The sequence below is a fragment of the Dermacentor silvarum genome, chromosome 11 (assembly GCF_013339745.2).
Source record: "Dermacentor silvarum isolate Dsil-2018 chromosome 11, BIME_Dsil_1.4, whole genome shotgun sequence".
NCBI lineage: Eukaryota > Metazoa > Arthropoda > Arachnida > Ixodida > Ixodidae > Dermacentor > Dermacentor silvarum.
The window spans coordinates 75,116,918-75,140,496 of record NC_051164.1 but is presented as its reverse complement, the minus strand read 5'-3'; the positions used below and the strand labels follow the sequence as shown (position 1 = coordinate 75,140,496).

Below are 23,579 nucleotides of genomic sequence, written 5' to 3'. Positions count from 1 at the left end.
GCGGCGTAACCGAGCGAATGAGCACAGCTAAAGATGAAAAAAAAAACACCGCATATCCACGGGGTGAATGATGATGAGTGGGCGAAGCTCCGGAGGGAATCATCGGTAAACCGTGAATCTTCCGTGTAATTCGCCCAGTCTCGCCGCACTAAATCGAACGATTGACTTCCACCAATGACACCCGCCATATGTGACGTCATTCCTATTTTATAACAGCGCCCTTCATTATAATTGCACCATCTCCCGCTTAAGGGGACGCTAGCACAAACGCGTTAGAAACGTGCAGTACTCTAAGGGGAAGAGGCCACAGCGTCTTACGCAGCCGTTTACACATGCCGGAACGTGCACCGCGTTTGCCGACGCCATCAGCGTTTATGAATACGGGGGTAAGGCGGAGAGACCACAGCGTCTTACACCAGCTTCTTGCACGGGCCGTAACGCGCTAGCACAAACGCGTTAGAAACGCGCAGTCTTTCGTTAATGTTGGGTATTTATTGCCATCTAGGTGCGTCTGTCCATGTGCGCTTCGTGGCGTAGTGGTTAGCGCCACGCGTTCAGAAGCGAGGGGTCCCTGGTTCGATTCCGCTACGGCCACAACTCTCGGAATTTTTTCTTCTCATAAAAGTAGACGTGGCTACCTACTACGACGACTACTACTACAGAGGAGGGACAGACCCCCACACCCTAAGGAGCTTCGCCCCTAAAAGCGAACTGGGAGCGCAGCGCGGGATGAAAGACACGAGGAGAAAAGCGGAGGAGGAGGTTGCAGCGGAACAATGAGGCGGAACGTTGAGAAGGGTATGGCGAAAGCGTGAGAAGAAAAGCGCAGTGCGGCGAAGATAGCTACGAGATGGCGCCAGAGTAGCGCACGTCGTCTCGGAGGTCTGTCGGCGGCGCGCCTGCTGTGAATCGCGCCCATGCGTCAGCCACGCGCTGGCTCTCGCGATCTCCAGATTAGCGAGGCAGTCGCACCACACTTCGCCCCGTTTGCACCGTGCCGCACGAGTCAGATTGTCCGCGCCAGCCAATATATCGCGAAAATAAAAAAAAATCGCATTAGTGAGTATCGTAATCGTCGGTGAATCTAAAGGGGCCGACGACCACCTGAATCGTGCCATGAAATTTTGGATCTAAATGAAAAGACCGTGATTTATAGTGATAGAAGCGCGGACACGCATGCGGTTCGCTGTTTAAATAGGAATTGGAATAAAATTCATGAGCCATTCCACTATGCGAAGGTGAATGACCAGCGAAGCTGTTTAGCGTAGGACACAAAGATGAGACAACATTTTGAACAGCGGCACGAACATAATTATTGTCCTGATCGGTGGTCATCGTGACGATAGGTACGCACACACATTCGCGTATCACCTCTGTTATTAAATCTGTCCATCACCTCTTTAAGCAAAGGCTCACACCCCCGTAAATGCGGCCTCCGCATTACGACAATAGAAGAGAGGCGAAATTCTACGCTGGAATGATGAGCGGCACAACGACGTCGAACGCGTGAGCAGCGGCACGAGCGCCCTTGCATGCTCTGAGGGGCGCCAACCCTTACTCCCTTGGTCGCCTTATCAGGCGCACACTACGTCACGGACTACGTCATACATAAACAGAGACCCATCGTTTTAGACACAGGTGGCCGTTAAACCGAGCTCCGACGCGAGCGGCGATATGCGTTTGGTTTCGTTGTTGGCTCTTTCACTTTTTAGGGGATAGCTTTTCCGTGCGGACGCCATAAAATTCCGGATCATAGCCCCAGACAGCTTCGCTGTAATAAGTTGGCACAGAAAGTCGCGAAAAACGGTATGTCGCGCCACTTCACGGTGAAACCTTTTTGCACTAGAAACGCATATTGACCCCAAGTCGACTGTTATTAAAAGGAAACTGCAACAAAATTTTACATTGAAGCAATCTTGAAATAGCCCGCGAATAAACGCAAAGTGCCTCGAGCGGCCAGTCGCGAGGAAATCTTGCGTGTAATCGCGTGTATATAGTATATAGTAGCACCTAGTGACACCCAGAGTTCAAACGTGGCACTAAACGGCCAAAATTAAATTAGGGGGTTTTACGTTCCAAAACCAGTTCTGATTAAGAAGCACGCCGTAGTGGGGGACTCCGGCAATTTGGACCACCTGGGGTTCTTTAACGTGCACCTAAATCTAAGTACACAGACGTTTTCGCATTTCGCCCCCATGGAAATGCGGCCGCCGTGGCCGGGATGCCACTAAACGGCCAGAAACGTACAAACCGCAAAGTGGGAGGGAGGAGCCAAAGAAAGCTACTGCTTTAAAATGTGTACCTTTCAGCGAGAGTCCTGGCGATGAGATGGCCAATGATCCCGACATTGGCAGCGACCAGGCCGTCAAGGTCGAAGTAAGGCGCCCGGGCCAAAATCGCCGGCACGATGACCGTGCCGTCAGCGGCCACATCCACGGCCGTTTCCATCGCGTCGAAATAGAGCTCGGTAGGCGCCGCGTGGTTGCGCCACGCCTCGGCTGCCGCCGCCCATTGCACGAAGAAGTGCTGACCCGAGGTGTTCACACGCGGGAATGCGGAGAAGTACGCGTCCAGCAAGTTGTAGTACTTGGCGAACTCTGGCGAACCGACCGACACCGGCGGAGCGGCGGCGAACGTGGAGAGCCACCGCTTTCTGAAACACGGACCCCAAATGAGGAGGGGGAGATAAATTCAAACGCTGCTGAGCTGACGGCAGCGGCTCCTTAGCGGTGCCTGATATTGCTCGCGGTTCATGCTGACCTGCCCCGGGTCCATCTTGTGCAGCATTATGCAGTGATCAAGAGCGGCAAGACTCAGCCTGGAGCTAACAGTGGCAGAGACGACGTCACGTGCCGCTGTGGCCTTGTAAAAGCTAGAGTTACTGTAAATGCTCCCTACGGGAGCAAGAGTTGCGCATAGGTCCGCCATCTTGCCCGCCAACGCATCCGTGTTAAGCAGATGCGTTAAGCAGAGGCACTCTTCTCGAATGCAGGATACGGCGCGGCTCAGCTTATAGTGATGTAGAATTATCGATAGTACTATCGATAGTTTAGTCACTATCGTACTATCGATTGTAAAAGAAACTATCGATAGCGCATACGATAGGAATTTTGATAGTACTATCGACAGTATGAAACCAACTGCGTGAACTCATTGTAGCATAAACTTGGTTGCCCGAGTGCATGGTATATGGTGATGATGGTAACTATGACAGGACTCTTCATTATCGCAGTCTACCCGTCATCGAGTTCAGTAGATGTACCCTACGTACAGTTGCTGGATAAAGTGTTAGTGTCGCAAATGTCCTCGTTGTGCTGCCAACAGCGACCCGAGACGCATGGTTTGGCGCGCCTGCTTCTGAGCTGAAACCGAGTGGAATTATTACTTCAGCATGTATTCCTCGCTCGGTTTCAAGGTCAGTGCTTGAACTGAATCGAAGCTGCATAGACTTAAAAGAAAGGATCGGGCACGTTGCCCTTGACACAGCAGTTGCGCACTATGATTTGTTCCGCAGCACACCACTCCAGCGCTCGAAACAAGTCTGCTGACTAATGTGCATACGTACATACAAGGACTACCGATAGTGTTATCGATAGTAACACCGACTGGTCTATCGATGGTAACACTATCGAAGTTTATCGATAGTAATACTGAAACTATCGATGCTATCGATAGTCAGTTTACTGATAGTTTTGGATCACTTCTCAGCTGCCGAATGTGCTTATTCCTTCATTCGGCGAAGGCCAGGTGGCGCGACGGGCGGCAGTACAGGCCGTAGAAACTCTATGGTGCAGGCGCAGCCGTGAAGTTGGCTTTCCCTCAAAAGGATACTTTTTGCGCATGTGACCAGACTTGGCGAATACGGGGCGCGAGCGGCGCGCGTTCAATCAGATGCGCAGCTCTGCTCCCCAAGGAGAGCATATACAGTAACTCTAGTAAAAGCTATGCGTGATATTCAGTTGAACCTCAACACAAAGTATTATTGAAGTCAACAGAAACACAACATAATTTCTGATGTAATAGTTCAGCGGAAATCCGCTAGGTGGAGATAAGTAATTAAAGAGAAACTGAGACATCCACCCAAATGTAGCAATTCGCTACTATGGAAACCCAACCGGGTTCCTCGAAAGAAAACCTCGCAGTTGAAGAAAAATTCGTCCTGGTCCGGGACTCGAACCCGGGACCACCGCCTTTCCGGGGCAGCCGCTCTACCATCTGAGCTAACCAGGTGGCTAGCAGATGGCAGGGCGAAGTCGAATTTGTCGACAACTCGAAGCAAAGGCAAGTATATGATGTAATAGTTCAGCGGAAATCCGCTAGGTGGAGATAAGTAATTAAAGAGAAACTGAGACATCCACCCAAATGTAGCAATTCGCTACTATGGAAACCCAACCGGGTTCCTCGAAAGAAAACCTCGCAGTTGAAGAAAAATTCGTCCTGGTCCGGGACTCGAACCCGGGACCACCGCCTTTCCGGGGCAGCCGCTCTACCATCTGAGCTAACCAGGTGGCTAGCAGATGGCAGGGCGAAGTCGAATTTGTCGACAACTCGAAGCAAAGGCAAGTATATGATGTAATAGTTCAGCGGAAATCCGCTAGGTGGAGATAAGTAATTAAAGAGAAACTGAGACATCCACCCAAATGTAGCAATTCGCTACTATGGAAACCCAACCGGGTTCCTCGAAAGAAAACCTCGCAGTTGAAGAAAAATTCGTCCTGGTCCGGGACTCGAACCCGGGACCACCGCCTTTCCGGGGCAGCCGCTCTACCATCTGAGCTAACCAGGTGGCTAGCAGATGGCAGGGCGAAGTCGAATTTGTCGACAACTCGAAGCAAAGGCAAGTATATGATGTAATAGTTCAGCGGAAATCCGCTAGGTGGAGATAAGTAATTAAAGAGAAACTGAGACATCCACCCAAATGTAGCAATTCGCTACTATGGAAACCCAACCGGGTTCCTCGAAAGAAAACCTCGCAGTTGAAGAAAAATTCGTCCTGGTCCGGGACTCGAACCCGGGACCACCGCCTTTCCGGGGCAGCCGCTCTACCATCTGAGCTAACCAGGTGGCTAGCAGATGGCAGGGCGAAGTCGAATTTGTCGACAACTCGAAGCAAAGGCAAGTATATGATGTAATAGTTCAGCGGAAATCCGCTAGGTGGAGATAAGTAATTAAAGAGAAACTGAGACATCCACCCAAATGTAGCAATTCGCTACTATGGAAACCCAACCGGGTTCCTCGAAAGAAAACCTCGCAGTTGAAGAAAAATTCGTCCTGGTCCGGGACTCGAACCCGGGACCACCGCCTTTCCGGGGCAGCCGCTCTACCATCTGAGCTAACCAGGTGGCTAGCAGATGGCAGGGCGAAGTCGAATTTGTCGACAACTCGAAGCAAAGGCAAGTATATGATGTAATAGTTCAGCGGAAATCCGCTAGGTGGAGATAAGTAATTAAAGAGAAACTGAGACATCCACCCAAATGTAGCAATTCGCTACTATGGAAACCCAACCGGGTTCCTCGAAAGAAAACCTCGCAGTTGAAGAAAAATTCGTCCTGGTCCGGGACTCGAACCCGGGACTACCGCCTTTCCGGGGCAGCCGCTCTACCATCTGAGCTAACCAGGTGGCTAGCAGATGGCAGGGCGAAGTCGAATTTGTCGACAACTCGAAGCAAAGGCAAGTATATGATGTAATAGTTCAGCGGAAATCCGCTAGGTGGAGATAAGTAATTAAAGAGAAACTGAGACATCCACCCAAATGTAGCAATTCGCTACTATGGAAACCCAACCGGGTTCCTCGAAAGAAAACCTCGCAGTTGAAGAAAAATTCGTCCTGGTCCGGGGCTCGAACCCGGGACCACCGCCTTTCCGGGGCAGCCGCTCTACCATCTGAGCTAACCAGGTGGCTAGCAGATGGCAGGGCGAAGTCGAATTTGTCGACAACTCGAAGCAAAGGCAAGTATATGATGTAATAGTTCAGCGGAAATCCGCTAGGTGGAGATAAGTAATTAAAGAGAAACTGAGACATCCACCCAAATGTAGCAATTCGCTACTATGGAAACCCAACCGGGTTCCTCGAAAGAAAACCTCGCAGTTGAAGAAAAATTCGTCCTGGTCCGGAACTCGAACCCGGGACCACCGCCTTTCCGGGGCAGCCGCTCTACCATCTGAGCTAACCAGGTGGCTAGCAGATGGCAGGGCGAAGTCGAATTTGTCGACAACTCGAAGCAAAGGCAAGTATATGATGTAATAGTTCAGCGGAAATCCGCTAGGTGGAGATAAGTAATTAAAGAGAAACTGAGACATCCACCCAAATGTAGCAATTCGCTACTATGGAAACCCAACCGGGTTCCTCGAAAGAAAACCTCGCAGTTGAAGAAAAATTCGTCCTGGTCCGGGACTCGAACCCGGGACCACCGCCTTTCCGGGGCCGCCGCTCTACCATCTGAGCTAACCAGGTGGCTAGCAGCTCCACCTAGCGGATTTCCGCTGAACTATTACATCATATACTTGCCTTTGCTTCGAGTTGTCGACAAATTCGACTTCGCCCTGCCATCTGCTAGCCACCTGGTTAGCTCAGATGGTAGAGCGGCTGCCCCGGAAAGGCGGTGGTCCCGGGTTCGAGTCCCGGACCAGGACGAATTTTTCTTCAACTGCGAGGTTTTCTTTCGAGGAACCCGGTTGGGTTTCCATAGTAGCGAATTGCTACATTTGGGTGGATGTCTCAGTTTCTCTTTAACATAATTTCTGTAAAGACTTCTAAAGGATGGCGTCGTCTCTGCACGCATGTTAGCGCTGGTTTAAAGGAAGTGAAATTATTCAGCCATGCTACATAGTCCCGTCTTATGTTCCGGCGAGCATGACCCGCCGTATCCCGCTGCTACCCACATCCATACTTCTCGCTCCGCTTTTTTGCTTTAGTTCTTGCTTTTTCTTAGAAGGAAAAATTGCGGACGCTCACTTTGTGCTCAGGCATCCGGCTACGGCGTGTGCAATGGCGGTTATCGCAGTCTTCACCGGATCGACTGGCAGCGATACATCGGCGACAGAGAACAGAGGTGCCGCCATCACCTGCGACACCATGCGGATACACTCCGCGATGAACTCAGGCTCTTCCGTCAACCTGGCATGCGTGTGCGACCTGGAAGAAAATTGAAGAAAACGAAGGCACCGACTATATATACCAGGCATTTCTGACGAGTTAGCAGAGCTTATTAAAAACGCCGTCTATGGCATATAGCACACACACACACACACACACACACACACACACACACACACACACACACACACACACACACACACACACACACACACACACACACACACACACATACAGATTATATATATATATATATATATATATATATATATATATATATATATATGTGTGTGTGTGTATATATATACAGGGTGTTTCAGCGAACACTTTCATAATTTATTTAAGGTTGCCCGTGGCAGATAGCCCAATTCTACTTAATGAGCTGGTCTACACGAAGAGGCGGACATTACTTGCACAAGAAATTGAAATTCATAATCGACTGATCGACAAAAATTCACTAATTAAGTTTTTAACTAATTACCTGATGGCTCATATTGCAATTTACAAATTGTAGCCGTGGAGCTCGCAAGGCAGATCTACTTGGAGTTAATTCTCAGGATGACACCAGTTTCGAGATATTAATTCTCGAACTTTGCGCAGAAATGCATTGGCGTTCCAGTTTTTTGTGCTTCAATGCATAAACCGACGTTTTGTTAAGAAACTAACTGGAACGCCAATGCATTTCTCCGCATATATATATATATATATATATATATATATATATATATATATATATATATATATATATATATATATACACCCCTTGAGCTGGATTACTCGAAGGGACGGATATAGCTTATTATTGCAAAACAATAGATATGCATAAATTGACAAGTTACTGTTGTAAATTGAAGCAACAGTTTAAACAAATAACTGATGTTGCCTTGAATAATTCTCAAAGTCACGGGTCACTGCGAGTGACGTCACAGCACGGCGATATGTACGTAGTGCACCTGCGATATATACGTCACTCTCCGGCTGGGAGAGCGGCGCCCGCGAGGAGAAGGGCAAATGGCGTTTGGTTGGTAATTTCAACTCTTTCCTCGGCGCGTGGCGATGTAACACTTAGCAGACACGATCGTTAGCGTTCATTGTATGCACTGCGCTTGTCAGCTCAAAATGGCCAGACCTGGGGCGGTATTCTGTAAGAGTCTACCTAGTGGACTGTCCATTTCGCCATTTCGGCGACCGTTGATTCGCTGCAGCTTGACGTGCAGGAAGGTGCCAGCCAGTCTCCATCCTGTACGCCAAGCTGCAGCGAATCAACGGTCGCCGAAATGGACAGTCCACTAGGTAGACTCTTACAGAATACCGCCCCTGGTGAGGGGCCCTCTAAGCGCGCCGTCTTCCATCGCGCGCAAGGCAGCAGGGTTGGGGGTGTTCCGTGTTCTACTCCGGCGGTGGCGGCGCGCGCGGGCCCTATCTTGAAAGCGATCTGCGGTGGGTAAGTGCGCCAAGGGCTGATGGCTTCGTGCGCGATGTGTTCTCGCCGATTAGTTCGCGTTGAAGCGAGTTGCAACACGCAGTGCAATTCGCTCGCGGCTCCTGCCGCTCGTCCTCGCGCCAGCGTTTTGGCAGCGAGTATCCGCGGTCATCGAGTGAGATGTGCTCATCTTTCCTTGTGCGCGTGCGTGACAACGTGCTTGTTAAGTTATTAAGCGAATGTTTACAGCAGTTTGCGCGGCTGATAAAACGACTAACCTTACATCGTATAGTTGTCTAATAACTTGCTATCGCAGTCGATGCTCGGCTGTCGGGCGAAACTGATTCTTTTTGCATACATATGCCTTGTAGTAAATCCCCGAAAAAAAAAAAGAGTTGCACTATGCATTATAATCTGTGTCCCGAAGAACTGAAGAGGCACGCGAAGTTTCGATGTTATGTGATGAGATAATACGCGCATACAGATACAGCAGATGGTAGCGGACCTCGCTATATGCAAGGCGAGGCCCGCTTCAGGTGAAAATGATAGGTACACTTATGAGATAACCCGCGCATGTATATACCAATGACGAAAGCATGCTGCGCTGCCACGCCATTACATTTTCTGAAACCCGCAGGAGGCAGCACACGTATTTCTATCTTGCTTTGTGTCTCTTTCATAAAATTGTTTTCTTGAACCAGTCCCTGAAACGCGAACTTTTATCAAAGCCATCGTATTTGTCAGCGCGTATTGATCACCAGCATAAAGTCGCCATTCCTTTTTGCCATACTAACCTGTTTCATGATTCATTTATACCAAAGACTAGCTCTGACTGGAACCACCTTCCCAGTGCCATCGCCAGCATTGAAGATGTACAGTCATTCAAGGCCGCAGTTGTTGACCACTTCACAGAATAACCTGCGCAGCTACTTGTTCTTTCAATAAGTTTTGTATTTTACATGTATAATAACGTTGCTAACGCAATTGCCGTTCAAGGCCTTTGGTATTGACCTGTTAAACTGCTCTTTTAATCATTGTTCTTTTTCTTGTTTTGTTTTGTTTTTTTTCATACTCAGCTTTGTTGTTGTTCTCATTATTGCGCTTGTCTAATAAGAATGTACCCACCCCCTCTGTAATGCCACCTAGGCCCTGAGGGTATTGCAATAAATAAATAAATAAAAATAAATAAATAAATAAATATTATCTACTACACTCCATCTCACAAGTCGTTCGCGGGACTGCGGAAGCTGCACGACTCCTTAGCCAATAGGAAGGCCGAATGATCCTCGAGATGTGTTCATCCGCGCCTCGTCCTCCGCTCAGCAGCTGCTGAATTCGCCGTAGAGGACATGGCTACCTAAAATCCCCAACAGGTCACGTATCTCTGCAATGTATCATGAACCGAGAAAAAACAAAACTCGCTAATCCTGCCGTTAGTCACGCAGTTACGCCCGGAACTATATTCCGATGCGCAAGTATACTGCGCCTGCGTACGCCTCGCACCTTCGGCAGCGCTGCAAACGACTCGTGAGAGGGATGGAGTATAGGAATCAATAATTTACTGGGTAGTGTAAATCGGTTCGACGAAGTGGACAAGCTCGTCGACCACGTGCCAGCCGGTCCACGTGAACAGCTGGGCGCCGCTTGCCATGTCACTCCACACCGACTCCAGCACGGCCTTCAGCATGGGTGTCACAAACATGCTGGCGCTGCTGTCGTACGGAGTCTTGGCCTCGATAGCGGCGCCGAAAGCACTGCGGCTGACGCCGCTGAAAGCCAGTTGCTTTGCCTGTGCAGACACACGAAAGAAAAAAGAAGAAGAAGAAGAAGCAGCGCGCCAAAGTCAACACTTCGTGCTTCTGAAGCTTCGTTTGCGAAAATGTCTTTTAAGCTAGGGGGGTTCGAAGTTCGCCGCATTTCACCACCTCGTCACAGCCAGCTGCTTCTAGAGGCGATGTCAGCAGAGTAGAGGGCACAATCAATTTTACCGTTTCTAAGCTGAACTGATCCTATACCGTCCACACGAAAAGCAGAATCGTGCAGAGTAAGAAACAAATATTATGCAGATTTCATGCGCTGCGGGAGTCAACGTTACGCCGAGCGTGAAAGAAGCCCGCGAATAGATGCAAACTGCCTCGATCGGCGGCCAGTCGCGCAGCAATATTGCGTGTATCCGCTCTCTCACGGTCGAAAAACACTTTTATGCAGCCCGTATTGAGAATCAGAAAGCTGCATCAGCAGTTTTTCTTTTTTTTTTTTTTTTTTTTTTTTTTTACAGCAAAGCTGTATGTGGCTAGCCAATTCGTCCGTCTGTCGCCTGTACCCCGAAAACTAGCATCATCAGCAATGGCTCAAGCGTCGTCGTCTTCCACAGCTGGCTGTGTTGACCGCTCATCATTCAAGCGTCGAATTTCACTTCTCTTCTGTCGTCGTAATGGGGAGGTTGCGTTTACGGGGGTATGACCCATTGCATAAAGGGGTATGAGCCATTCATCGTCTTACGTGACGGACAGATTTAATTTTGAAGCAATTAAATTTTGAAGAATCCCAAGCGGCAATGGGACAACGGCGGACTGCAGGCATACCGTCAGTGACGTCGTTCTCTCCGTCGCAGCCAAAAGTGTGTGCAACCTCATTAAGAAACACAGACATAACTAATAATTGAGAAATACTTTAATGAACCGTCGGGATTAACCCAGCGATAAACACGGGGCCGCGCGTTTCATCTTCGCTGGTCAACGTGCTTCGGCGGTGATTTTTACGTTCTACAATTTTCTCATTGACATGTTTCATCTAATTATAATATTTGAGAAGTTAATTAATATTAATTATGTAATTAGGCGGAATGCGAGAAATAATCTGAGTATCTCCAAGCGACGTCAAACAACATTACCTTGGCTCTGCCCAGCTACGTGTCAGCATATATTTAAATTTTGGTGCATGATAGTTGGGACACTCTGTTTAAACAGCATATGTACCGCCGGCGTCAAATGAAACACGAGCAGCGGAGCGCCTAACGGAAGGTATAGTGCGCGCCATCCACTCGTCACCTTTAACAGGAGAATAATGATGACTGTGCAAACTGTACCACACGCACCGCTGCTGTTCGCGTTTCATTTGACGCCGATAGTACAATACTATAGGACTGGCAGTGAATTGCTGATACCCAAAACATCGTACGAATAAATTGCCGGTAAAGCTTTTTTATCACATAATCTGCCTATTGTGCTTACAACACTCCACGTAATGTTGGGAAAAATGCCCGACGACGACTGTGCGCATTTATCCGCTTTTGCTAAGTAATAATTTTTCTGCGTTAAGTGTCTCTCTAGGAGAACAAGGAAGAAGAAGACCGAAAGCGGATGCGTTTCACGTCGGCTCCGTAAACTTCGAATGATTGCCGGCGGTTTTTCGACTATAACGAGGAAATTCACATCGCTGGAGAAGCAGGAAGATCCAAGGATCACCTGGACACCTAATCAACCAGGTGGGCCATTTCCAGCAATCATTGCAAACAGTTTGCCACGGCGACTGGGAAGCCTAAGCCTAGCGATAGCATCCCCGTCGCGATGTAACACCAGCCGCGATGGCTGACGTGCTGAGCCTAACGCCTCTAAACATGCCAAACATGGACGTTGTACGTGTAGAAGGCGAAGATATTCAACCAGAAGAGTTGGACCAAGGCCATTGGTTCGAAATTAAAAGAAATCATCGAAGACTCACTGTTGACGTGGACCGGCCACGTAGTGATAAAACACCACTTCAGCGAGCTAACGAAACCTCATGGAACAAGAAAAAGGGCAATCGGCAGATCCGACAATTAATCGTCGCAAGCCGCATGCCACACTTACCAGTAGACGACTACAGGATCATTATTAGACCAAGAGGGGGACTCAACGTGACTGAACACGGTACAGACCGCATCTACCACAGCGTACGACGTGCTGCAAATGTTGAACGTACAGCGGATGAAGAAGATAATCTTTGCCTCAACCAGAAGCAGAACATTATAGTCCTCAGCACACCATCAAAAGAAAGAGCCAAAAAGTATGTCGCGATAACCAGTCTGAGCATTGGGAGCAAGGAATATGAAGCCTGTGCTTATCGCGCAGCACCGGAGAACACCTCGAAAGGAGTCATCCGAGGTATCTCTGCCGATGAAGGCCCGGAAGACATCGTTAGGAAGCTGGTCACTCCACGTAACCCAAGCGTCCTCTACGCCAAACGTATGGGCAATACAAACAACGTAATCGTCCTTTTTGATGGATATTACGTCCCTAGCTATGTGAACTACGGAGCTGCGCTTGTTCGATGCGCACTTTACAAGAAACAATTTGACATCTGCTACGAATGCGGAAGACTTGGACACCGAGCGGACGTATGCCCCAATCCTACTGACAAAATTTGCCGGAGTTGCGGCAGCAAGAATCCAAAGCAAGACCACGAATGCAAAGCAGAGTGCCAACTATGTGGAAATGACCACCCGACCGCGGATAAACGATGCCAAGAAAGGTACCGGATCCCATACCTCGTCAAAAGACGAAGATGGGAACGTGCCCGGAGAGAGGAACAAGTGGAATACGAGAACTACGTCGACAACCAAAGAAGCCCAAGTACAGCCAGCAGGAACAGATCGGGTTCCCTCCCAAGAACCAGAAGCAGATCACACTCCGGCAACCGATCAAGGTCAAGGTCCAGACCCCGCAGTGGCAACCCCACCAAGTCACCCCAGGCCATTGGCAACAGCAAGGGCACTATCGGCAACCACACCACCGGACCCCCATCACAGGTGAGCTGGGCTGACGTGGCTTCCGGGGCGCGCGCGGAGGCAGAGGCTGCACTTAACAGTAGAAATAGAGCGTTAGAAAAAGAACTAGCACAGATGAAACAAATGATGCTAGAACATCATCAGCGCATTGTCGCTCTAGAAGACGAAAACAGTAGACTGCGGAAAGAGAACACTAGTCTTAAAAACGGGCAAGGTGTCACACTAGATAGTATTGAGGAAAAAGAGGCAGACATGGAGGAAGAGGCTAACGTGCCAGCCAAACGCAAAGCCACAGACGATACCAAGACGATCGCAGTTAAAAAGACCAAATCCGTTAAACCTCTTGAGAAAAGACAGGATGAACTCGAAAGCAAAATTGACATTCTAGAAAGCAAGCTAGATATCATAAGTACACAGTTTACAGATCTGGGCACACAAATTACCCAGCAAGTTACACAGGCTATTATGACGCAAATACAACAACAATTTAACACAATTAATACAAAATTTGCCGACATTGAATCTTGTATGAAGACGTGGGGACCGCAAACCAGTGGAGGTGGTCCCATCAAAACAACCAGTAAGCCATATAATAAACCCTCGACACCTACGGTGGAGGGAACCGGAAAACTGTAGCTGCCACCATGGATCGACACGACCATTATACTATCTGGCAATGGAATTGTCGTGGATACAGTAGAAAAAGATCCAACTTACATCAACACCTAATTAATAAGGAACATCCTGATGTCATAATGCTACAGGAGCCACACTGTAAGGCCAAATTATCTGGGTACAGATCATTCTGTAGTGCCGACGGGGAGACGAGAGCTGTCACCACTCTAGTAAAACGTAGGTACACGGTCGTTCAGTATGATACAGGCATTGCGGATGTAGACAATATATTAATTGAGTTAATACCTGCTAGAAAAAACAATCAAAGCCTATTTGTCCTTAATGTTTATAGTAACCCAAGAATCCGACTTCCCAATTTCCGATCACTTCTCCGCAAGACCCTCACTATCGCAAAAGGCAGAGCCTTAGTGATTGGAGGGGATTTCAACGCACAACATACGGCATGGGGATACAGATTTGAAAACCCCAAAGGTAGACACCTATGGCTAGACGCACAACAAGAGGGCCTTACCCTCATCACAGACCCGTCGACTCCTACGAGGAGAGGGTCTAGTGTTAGTGTGGACACTACGCCAGATCTCACCTTTACAAAGAACATTAGGGATGCGAATTGGCTTAACACCCAACAGGATCTCGGCAGCGATCACAATATCCTCGAAATCACTGTTAAAGCAGGGCCAAGCAAACCCAAGGGCAAACAACTGAAAATTGTAGACTGGAACAAACTCAGACAAATTCGCGAGAAAAAGGATAATACTATCACCGACATCGCGGACTGGAGCACGCAGCTGAAGCAGGATGTTAAGTCAGCCACAAAAATAATCCCCCAGGACGCGCAAATCGAGCAGGTAGACAGTAAACTCCTACATATGTGGGAAGCTAAAGAAGGTCTCCTGAGGAGATGGAAAACTCAGAGACACAACAGGACGCTCCGACGCAGGCTAGCCCGACTTAACAGAGATATAGAAGCATACGCACAACAGCTCTGTAACCAACAATGGGAAGCAACATGCACTAATATGGATAATCAGTTAGGATTATCCAGAACGTGGAACTTCCTCAGGCACCTTTTGAATCCTGAGGAAAGTAAAGCCACGTACAGACAAAACATAAACAAAATCTTGCATGCATATGACAAAACTGAAGAAGCTTTTATCGATGAGGTAGCCACAAGGTATTTATCACGGGCTAAGCCAACAACTCACCCAGATTATACAGGCACCAAAAACATACAATTAGACGAAGATATTAGCGAAGCGGAATTGAGAGCAGCTCTACAAAAGTTAAATACTACATCTGCGCCAGGACTAGACGGAATAACTAACAAGACGATCCGAAATCTCGATGATGCCTCTCTAGAAGAACTTACCAAGTATATAAACGCATGCTGGCTATCCGGTAAAATACCACTGCAATGGAAAACGGCCCAGATTATTCTAATACCTAAACCAGGCAAGCGGCTGCAGTTGGAGAACTTGAGACCCATTTCACTCACGTCCTGTGTGGGCAAACTCATGGAGCACGTTGTCCTAGCGCGACTGACCAACTATCTCGAGGACAACGACGTTCTCCCGCCTACAATGTTGGGCTTCCGGAGAAATTTGTCTACACAGGATGCAATGCTCCAACTTAAGCATCAAATTATAGATAACATCAGTCGGAACACCAAAGCTATCTTAGGATTGGACCTAAAGAAGGCGTTTGACAGTGTTACCCACGAAACAATATTAAAGAGAATAAATGAGCTAGGCCTAGGCCAGCGAGTATACAATTATATACGAGACTTCCTTACTAACAGAAAAGCATACATTAGGATAGGAGACCTTAACTCCGAAGAACTACAGATTGGAAGCGCAGGTACGCCCCAAGGTTCAGTAATATCACCGATGCTGTTTAACCTGGCTCTAATTGGATTACCAACAAAACTACAGGAAATCGATGGCCTCAATCATACCATTTACGCTGACGACATCACCCTCTGGGTGAGCGATGGCAACGATGGACAGGTCGAAAACACATTACAACGTGCAATAGAAGCAGTTGAACAATACCTAGCAGGAACCGGACTGTTGTGTTCGGCTGAGAAATCTGAGCTCCTCATTTATTTACCATCGCGACGTGGCCGAAAGCCACGCAACTACGAGGAACGAAACCATCCGGAAATTCACCTAACTACCGCGGATGGTACGCCCATACCCAAGGTTGACAAGATCAGAGTATTGGGGCTGATCATTGAAAGTAACGGCTACAATGGAGAGACCATTCGTAAATTAGACAATATAACATCTCAAATCATGCGACTACTGAAGCGAATAGCCAACAAACACAGTGGAATGAAAGAAGGCAATCTGCTTAGGCTAGTCCAAGCGTTTGTAATAAGCAGAATAGTATACGTCGCATCGTACCTACGATGGTACTCGTCAGAAAGATACAAATTAGACTGCCTAATCAGAAAAATCTACAAGCAAGCAATCGGACTCTCCATCACCACCAGCAACGATAAACTACTGCAGCTAGGTCTTCACAATACACTGGATGAGCTAATCGAGGCACAACGCATAGCACAATATGAACGCCTGTCCAAAACTAAAACAGGTAGGCAAATATTGGATCGCCTGGGTATAGGTTATCATGCCCAACATGGTGTCAAAGTAGATATGCCCAGACACATCAGAGGCATGATAACCGTCCCTCCAATGCCCAAGAATATGCATCCCACCCACCATCAGGGTAGGCGAAAAAGCAGAGCACGCGATATACAAAAGAAATTCGGTAACAGCAAGGACACCATATTTGTAGACGCAGCTAGGTACAGACACAAACGCGCCTACACAGCAGTGGTGATAAATTACGAGGGAAAATGCATGACGAGCGCTACAGTCAACACGCCACACGTAGAAACCGCAGAGGAAATAGCTATCGCGCTAGCCATAGCACAAACACAAGCACATATAATCATCAGTGATTCCCAGACGGCAATACGAAACTTCGCCAATGGTCGGATCTCCCCAGAGGCACTACGACTCCTAAAATTAGGTAACAACCACGACAGAAGTGTCCATCTCATCTGGACACCCGCTCACACACTACCAGACGGTAGCAATGAGGTGGCGCACCGCATGGCTCGAGAGCTTACGGACCGAGCCTCGGTTAGTCCCGCTTCAGCGACTACCGACGAGTGGGAGTGGGAAGATCGAATGACCAAATTTCATGAAATTACACAACACCATAGATTGCAGAGGCGCACATTCCCGCCGCCTCATCCAAAATTAAACAAAAAACAGTCTGTCGAATGGCGGCAGTTACAAACCAGTTCCTATCCGAGTCCAGCTATCATGCACATAATACACCCAGATTTATACACGACTGACAAGTGCAGACATTGCGACTCTAGAGCCACCCTAGAGCATATCCTATGGGAATGTGCGGGTATAACACACAATAACAGTGATGCAGCCTCAAACAGCGACAGCCTCCGCGCGCGCTGGGAGTCTGCGTTGCTCAGCTCGGACCTGCAGCACCAACTCTGGGCCGTCCAGCGAGCCGAGGAAGCCGCCAAGGGCCAACAACCCTTGGCCGAAGCCTAGGCGGGGTCTAGGCCCACCCCACCAAATCGCAGGGCACTCAATAAAGTTATTTGAATGAATGAAGTGTCTCTCTAGGTACACAAATCTTGCTTGTTTTGAAACAGGGTGTCACAATCACGTGACTCATATTTTGAAGTATAGCTTTGCGCCCTTGCTTCACAGTCGACAACTAAAGTGTCCGGTAGGGGACGGAAACGTCTAGTCAAGCCATCGTAGAAGCTTTTTGTTTGCGGCTTTCAACATTCTTGTGGCCTCCAATGAAAACTTGATCTGAACAACAACAACATAAGAAAACAAATTTCATTACTTTACAGCACTGCGAATGTTTCATCAGTAAGATCTTTGGCCAGATTGGTTGACACTGGGCAGGGATAATAAAGCTCCAGGATTTTTGTTTCTTTCTTTGTTGCAGCTGGCTTAATTCTGCTGTCGACGACAGTTGCATGTACTCCTGCCATCCTCTGCCCCGTCGGAGACTGCCACTTACCTTCTTTACGCCGCGAAATGTCGCCGAACCTGCCTGTCTCTGGTGAGCGTTCACAACAGCAATCCTCATCTTGGTGTACAGCTCAGTCCTGGTCATCACCAACGCTGCGTCTCCCGTGATACCCAGGACTCCTGCCAGACTAATGACGAAGCTGCAGGCGAGAAAAAATTAAAAAGAAACTAAAAAAACGTAGCCCCACTTTGTTCATCTATTCAGAATAGTAAAAAAAGTCGCAGTTTCGCCTGAAAGGCGAAGAAGCATCGATTGCGATAGCAAACTGGTGGACAGCCAGATTCATCGGCCGTATAAACTTGTAAACATAGGCACATTAACTAAATAAAGAAGCATGGTGTCACGCGCGCACAAGCAAACATGAACGCATCTCAGTCGATGACCGCGGAAACTTGCTGTCAAAACGCTGGAGTGAGTAAGCGCTGCGCCAGCAGCGAGCTAATAGTCCTTCGAGCCGCCGCTTGCATCAGCGCGAACTAAGCCGCGAAAACACAGCGCACAGTGTACTGTGTCCCCGCCGCAGATGATTTTCAAAATACAGCGGCTGGGCGGGCGCGCGCGGTCGCTCGGGAGGCGCGGAGAAAAACGCCCCCCCCCCTCCCCCTACCCTCCCTGCGGAGCGTTGCGCGCGACTGGAAGACGATAGAGAGCTTTATATTAGGGGGACGCAACGTAGGGGCCCCCTAGTGCTTGGGGTGGCGGTACTGCGCACGCGCAGACCGGTCTGCGCGTGCGCAGTACCGCCACCCCAAGCACTAGGGGGCCCCTACGTTGCGTCCCGGTCTGCGCGTGCGCAGTACCGCCACCCCAAGCACTAGGGGGCCCCTACGTTGCGTCCCCCTAATATAAAACTCTCTGATGAGCTTCCTTCCCGCCCCTGCGTGCGCGAGATTGAGCCGCGATCGCCGACTCACCCTCGCACGCTTTCACTCGCACATAAGGCACGTTCACACCGAAGGTGTACCCGCCAAAGCGGGCAGGCGGGTGCGCGCAAAGCGTCGAAAACCTCCTCGCCGAGCGGGTATATCAGGCGGAAAACGCGGCGGCGAGCCCGATCGCTCTCGGACCGATTTTTTACGCCCCGCCGGAATTCCCGCTTTGCCGCAGCCAATCAGAAAGCCAGACGACGGTGGCGCTGATGTATCTGGGCGCGAGATCTGCGCGCGGGCGGACGACCGGCGCCACGAGATGGCGACACGTCCCCCGCGAAAGCGCTTGATGCTCCGCCTCCTCGGCGGCGCGGGCAACCAGGCAAGCCGCCTTATAGTGCCTATTCTAGGCACTATAGCCGCCTGGTCTGAACAAGCCCGCGCGCTCGCCGACTCGCCGCGTTGAAAACCCGCTTGGCCGCTTAGACGCTCCGCTTTCGGTGTGAACGTGCCCATAGAGCATACGGCGCGAGGCGACGATTTTATCGCCCTTGGGCTTTATGTTGAACCTCACGGCGACGCCAACGGCAGAAATGCACCTGGAGGGTCCATATAATTGCTATCGCAATAAAAGATGCTGCTGTACTGTGTGAACAGCCAACTATGATCGGAAGCCACGTGCTTTCGGCGACCGTGTCATACAGCGTAACAGCTAAATCAAGGAAACATCTGTCCTCGCTCATGCGCCCCCAAGAGGCGAAGACGATTCGCGCATCGACAGTCCAGCTACCAATAAAGAAATAGTGCATTCTTTCTTTTTGTTTTGTTTGTTTGGTTTTCTTTTTTACAGCGATGCTGTTAGCCTCTAGTTGGTCGGGATTTTTCGTGTTCGCGTGCGCGGCTCTCGCTCACACAAAAACGTGGGCCGATCCCGGAGGTCGCGCGAAGAAGCGGGTTCTCCACGAGGCATATCGCATGACATCAGGTTTGACGTGATGACGTCATCAGATTACGTGATCAGGTGATATCGTCCCGTGACGATGCCGTCATTCTCGTACATTCGAATTACAATTCGAAGCTATCACGTCTGTAGCTTGTGCGTGTATAAGTTGTACTTTACGAATTCTCTAGCGCAATCTACTTCGAAAAATTGAGTTGTTAAATAAGGCATTCGCGCTTGGCGAGGGTCCAAAAGAAGGAGCATGTATATATGCTGCACTTCTGCACACGTGCATGCGCGTGACGTCACTTGTGGTGGTGGTGCTTGTCTAACGTCGGCGACAGCTTCGCTGTACATCCACTTTCAAAGGGTGCAATGGGGGAGGGGCGGATCTTATTTAACAGTCGAGTTTCATTTCGCAAAGCTTCACTCGCACCGTCCGATCTCGGAGTCCATGGTCTATAGCAATGAGAGCGCACGATAATTAGTTATGTGCGAGACAGGTCTGCTGAACTTGAGTACATATGGACACACGCAAGTAATAGTGAAATTCCACAGGGGCCGGTGCGTGACCCGTTACGATTGCGGGTGTGGTGAGAGACCTCCTAATCTGAAATTTGACCTCTTAAATCTGAGTGGGATGGTTAAGCGTGAGAGAGCCTGACTCGGATGTCAGGTGTAGTCGTCCAACCAAAACCTGTCGGCCTGCCACCATCTCGGACTCCGAAAACAATTCACAAACTTGGTTTGCAACCAGGGTGAACACTAGCTCCAATACTGGCATCAAACGGGGCGCTTTCTATCGCGATCGAGCCCATCTATACCGAATTTCTCCCTTCCCCAGCCTGCTCAAAGGAGCAAATCGCGATGGAAAAATTCGGTCGGGATTGAAAGTGCCACATGTTGACATTGGTATACTAATAAACTCGGGCAGCTGCGTCCCTTAAGGAGTAACGGCGTGAAACCTCCGCAATACTCAGCTAAAAACAACACAGATGCGAAACAGCCCATCAATTCCAAGTTTGTACGCCACGAAAGTTTTCACATATATATAGGCGTCATTTAACTCTATAGACGCTCATTTCAGCTTTTCGTAACGAGATCCACGAATTGCACCTGCAGTAATAGCGAATGATGTGAAACTCATTTAGAGCGTTAACGCTTAAATGTACATATTATGCACATTATATTATATTATATCATATTAAGCATTAAATTATGCGTATTACGTCATTTAGCTCTACAGACGTTCATTTCAGTTTTTCGTAACGAGCGCCACGAATTGCACATGCCGTAGTATGGAATGGGGTGAAAGTAAATTAGAGCGTTCTTTAAAACCCTCTAAACGCACGTATTGTACACATATATGCTCATATTATGCACAAACGCGCATATTTTGCACAGTCACTCGCGTTCGACAAAACAGAAACTCCCTATTTCGCTGTCTCTCATCACACCCGCGATCGCAACGGGTCACGCACCGGCCCAGTGAAATCTCACATAGTACTCGCCTGTGTCCTTATGTATACTCCAGTTCAACACATTTGTTTCGCACATGATAACTAATCATCGTGCACTCTCACTGCTATGGACCGGGCCACGGCGTCGTGAAAAAAACCTGCCTCCATTGTGCTCTGTGAAAGTAGATGAACAGCGAAGCTGTCGCCGACATTAGACATGAACCACCACCACAAGCGACGCACGTCAGGTTAGTTACGTAAAAGTATTGTAAAGGCAATTCAAATGTTTTCCTTCAGCCCCCCCCCCTACCCCCCCCCAAAAAAAAAAAAAAAAAAAAACGAGTGTTACACGTTTGCAAAACGTGAAGGCGAAAGCCTGCCAGCTGTGGAAGAAGACGACGAACGCTCGAGCCGTGGCACGAGCGCGTCTTTGTGACAACGTGACGTGTGCAATCAGGCGCCCACTAGGCACACATTTAGTCAGCCACAACTGTGGGGCAGCCGTGGCTTCAGGGAAGCGCGCTCGTTTCGCACAGAGGATGCGCCGGCTCGATTCCCGCCCAGACCGAAATTCACCAAATTTCTTTTCAAAGCCACGAATTTACTTTGTTTACAGCAACCTCCCTGAGAAATGTGACGTTAGTCCGAACAATTTGAGACGTGTTATTTATTCTTTGCGGCGTTGGCCAGTTTTCATCAAGGAGCAGTTTCGCCAAGGTCACCGGTGAGGGTACCGCCAACATAGGCACCTAAGGATTTCGCCAATTACTACGCGTTATAAGAGGGCAGTGTTTCTCAACTATACAATCGGCGAACGACAGCCACTGCACTCACTTACTCCGGGTCGTCGTCCGTGGTGAGTGCCGCGTGCATGAGCTCGCCGTGGAATCGCAGGGAGAGCGAGTCCGAGTTGCGGGGCCTCATCTTGAGGAGCGCGCTGAGCCCGTACCCGTAGGACAGTTCGACGTGGAGCGCCAGCACAGCGTCCGAGGACGTGGGTGCACCAGGGGGCGGCGGGTTCGTCACGGAAAGCCTGAGCCGCCTCATGAAGTCCCGCAGGTCCTGTCTGCTGGACCACGTCTGGCTGTGCACGGCACGGCAGGACTCGAGCAGAAACATCGCCTTACCCTGGGCGCCTGTATACCCTCGGTAAATCGACCTTACAAGAACAGCGATTCCGCCGGCGAGACCGTGCCATTTCTGCCAACGTAAAAAAACAGTACGATACGTGAATAAAACCGAAAACGCCAACGTTCGTGTCACGTTTGAAAATCTGATATCCCCGAATTCAGGTTTAAGCGTGGGGAAGTGAACGCAAAGTTCGTAGCTATAGCGCTCGTTTTAAGCGGTTTAAGTTAAGCAAATCAGTGACCAATTGGTTACTTCCTATATACATTAATTTCATATTTACTAAAATAACATTTCAATACGTTTGTACCAATGTAGAACTCCTCATAGCCAGATATAAAGATGACCAAGTTGGCCACCCCTATACTCTAGCGCAGGAGGCATAACGTTGAGAACTAGCGTGAGATTCCCTTTCTCCAGTAAGGCCGTTTTTTTTTTTAATATTTTATTTTGAGAAAATGAATGTTAAACAGGCTTTCAAAGAATATTTTACCTATTTAAAGAATTATTTACCAGACTTAAACTTATTTAGTATACTGCCCCATGGTGTCCCTTTAAGAAGCAAAAGTTTGCACACGAGTTGAATTACGCTTTTTGATTTGTGTGCGCTGTACTTATACAAGTTTATTGCTTCACAAAGTAGTTACAAGTTCTGACAGATATGAAATACAAAAGTAAGTCCCCTAGTCGAATACTGCATTGGGACCTCCGGTCAAAGTTAGGTGGTGAGAGGAATGACTATAGGGCAGCTAAATAAAGCAGCATCACGTGTATTAATATACCTGGTGATACAAATGTAGAACAAGAATAGCAGAGAACAAGCTGAGCGGAATTACATAAGAAAAAGAAAACAAAGAAAAACAAGTGAAAAATACAAGTGTGCGCATGTGTACAGTTGTAAATCAAACGTAACTATACACGCAAATAACAAGCAGAACGAGAAAGAAAAAAAAAACATATACCTTTGTCAAAAGAATTCCTCCATTCTCTAAAGCGGTAAGCACATTTAGTTAATTTCCGGTGCATTTGCAGAGTGAAGCGGACCGGCGTTCGCAGATTTATTTCGCGGTAAGGGCTTGATTCCATCACCGATACGTTATTTATGGTTGGTCCACCGTGTTGCTAATGAAATTAACTATGGTGAACTGCGATATATGGCAGGCATCATTTTGC

The 23,579-nt window shown here is 48.6% G+C and overlaps 1 protein-coding gene across 1 annotated transcript in view; it reads right to left on the bottom strand.

Annotated features, from left to right (window-relative positions):
* Positions 1-6,875: 6,875 nt before the first annotated feature.
* Positions 6,876-23,579, bottom strand: part of LOC119432682 (large proline-rich protein BAG6-like) — a 30,504-nt gene continuing 13,800 nt past the window's right edge. Inside the window, exons 4-6 of the mRNA XM_049658353.1 lie at positions 17,998-18,148; positions 10,082-10,308; positions 6,876-7,135 (exon numbers count right to left, since the gene is read on the bottom strand). Coding sequence (XP_049514310.1) covers positions 6,952-7,135; positions 10,082-10,308; positions 17,998-18,148 — 562 coding nt within the window. The 3' untranslated portion in view covers positions 6,876-6,951. The remainder of the gene's footprint in view (positions 7,136-10,081; positions 10,309-17,997; positions 18,149-23,579) is intronic.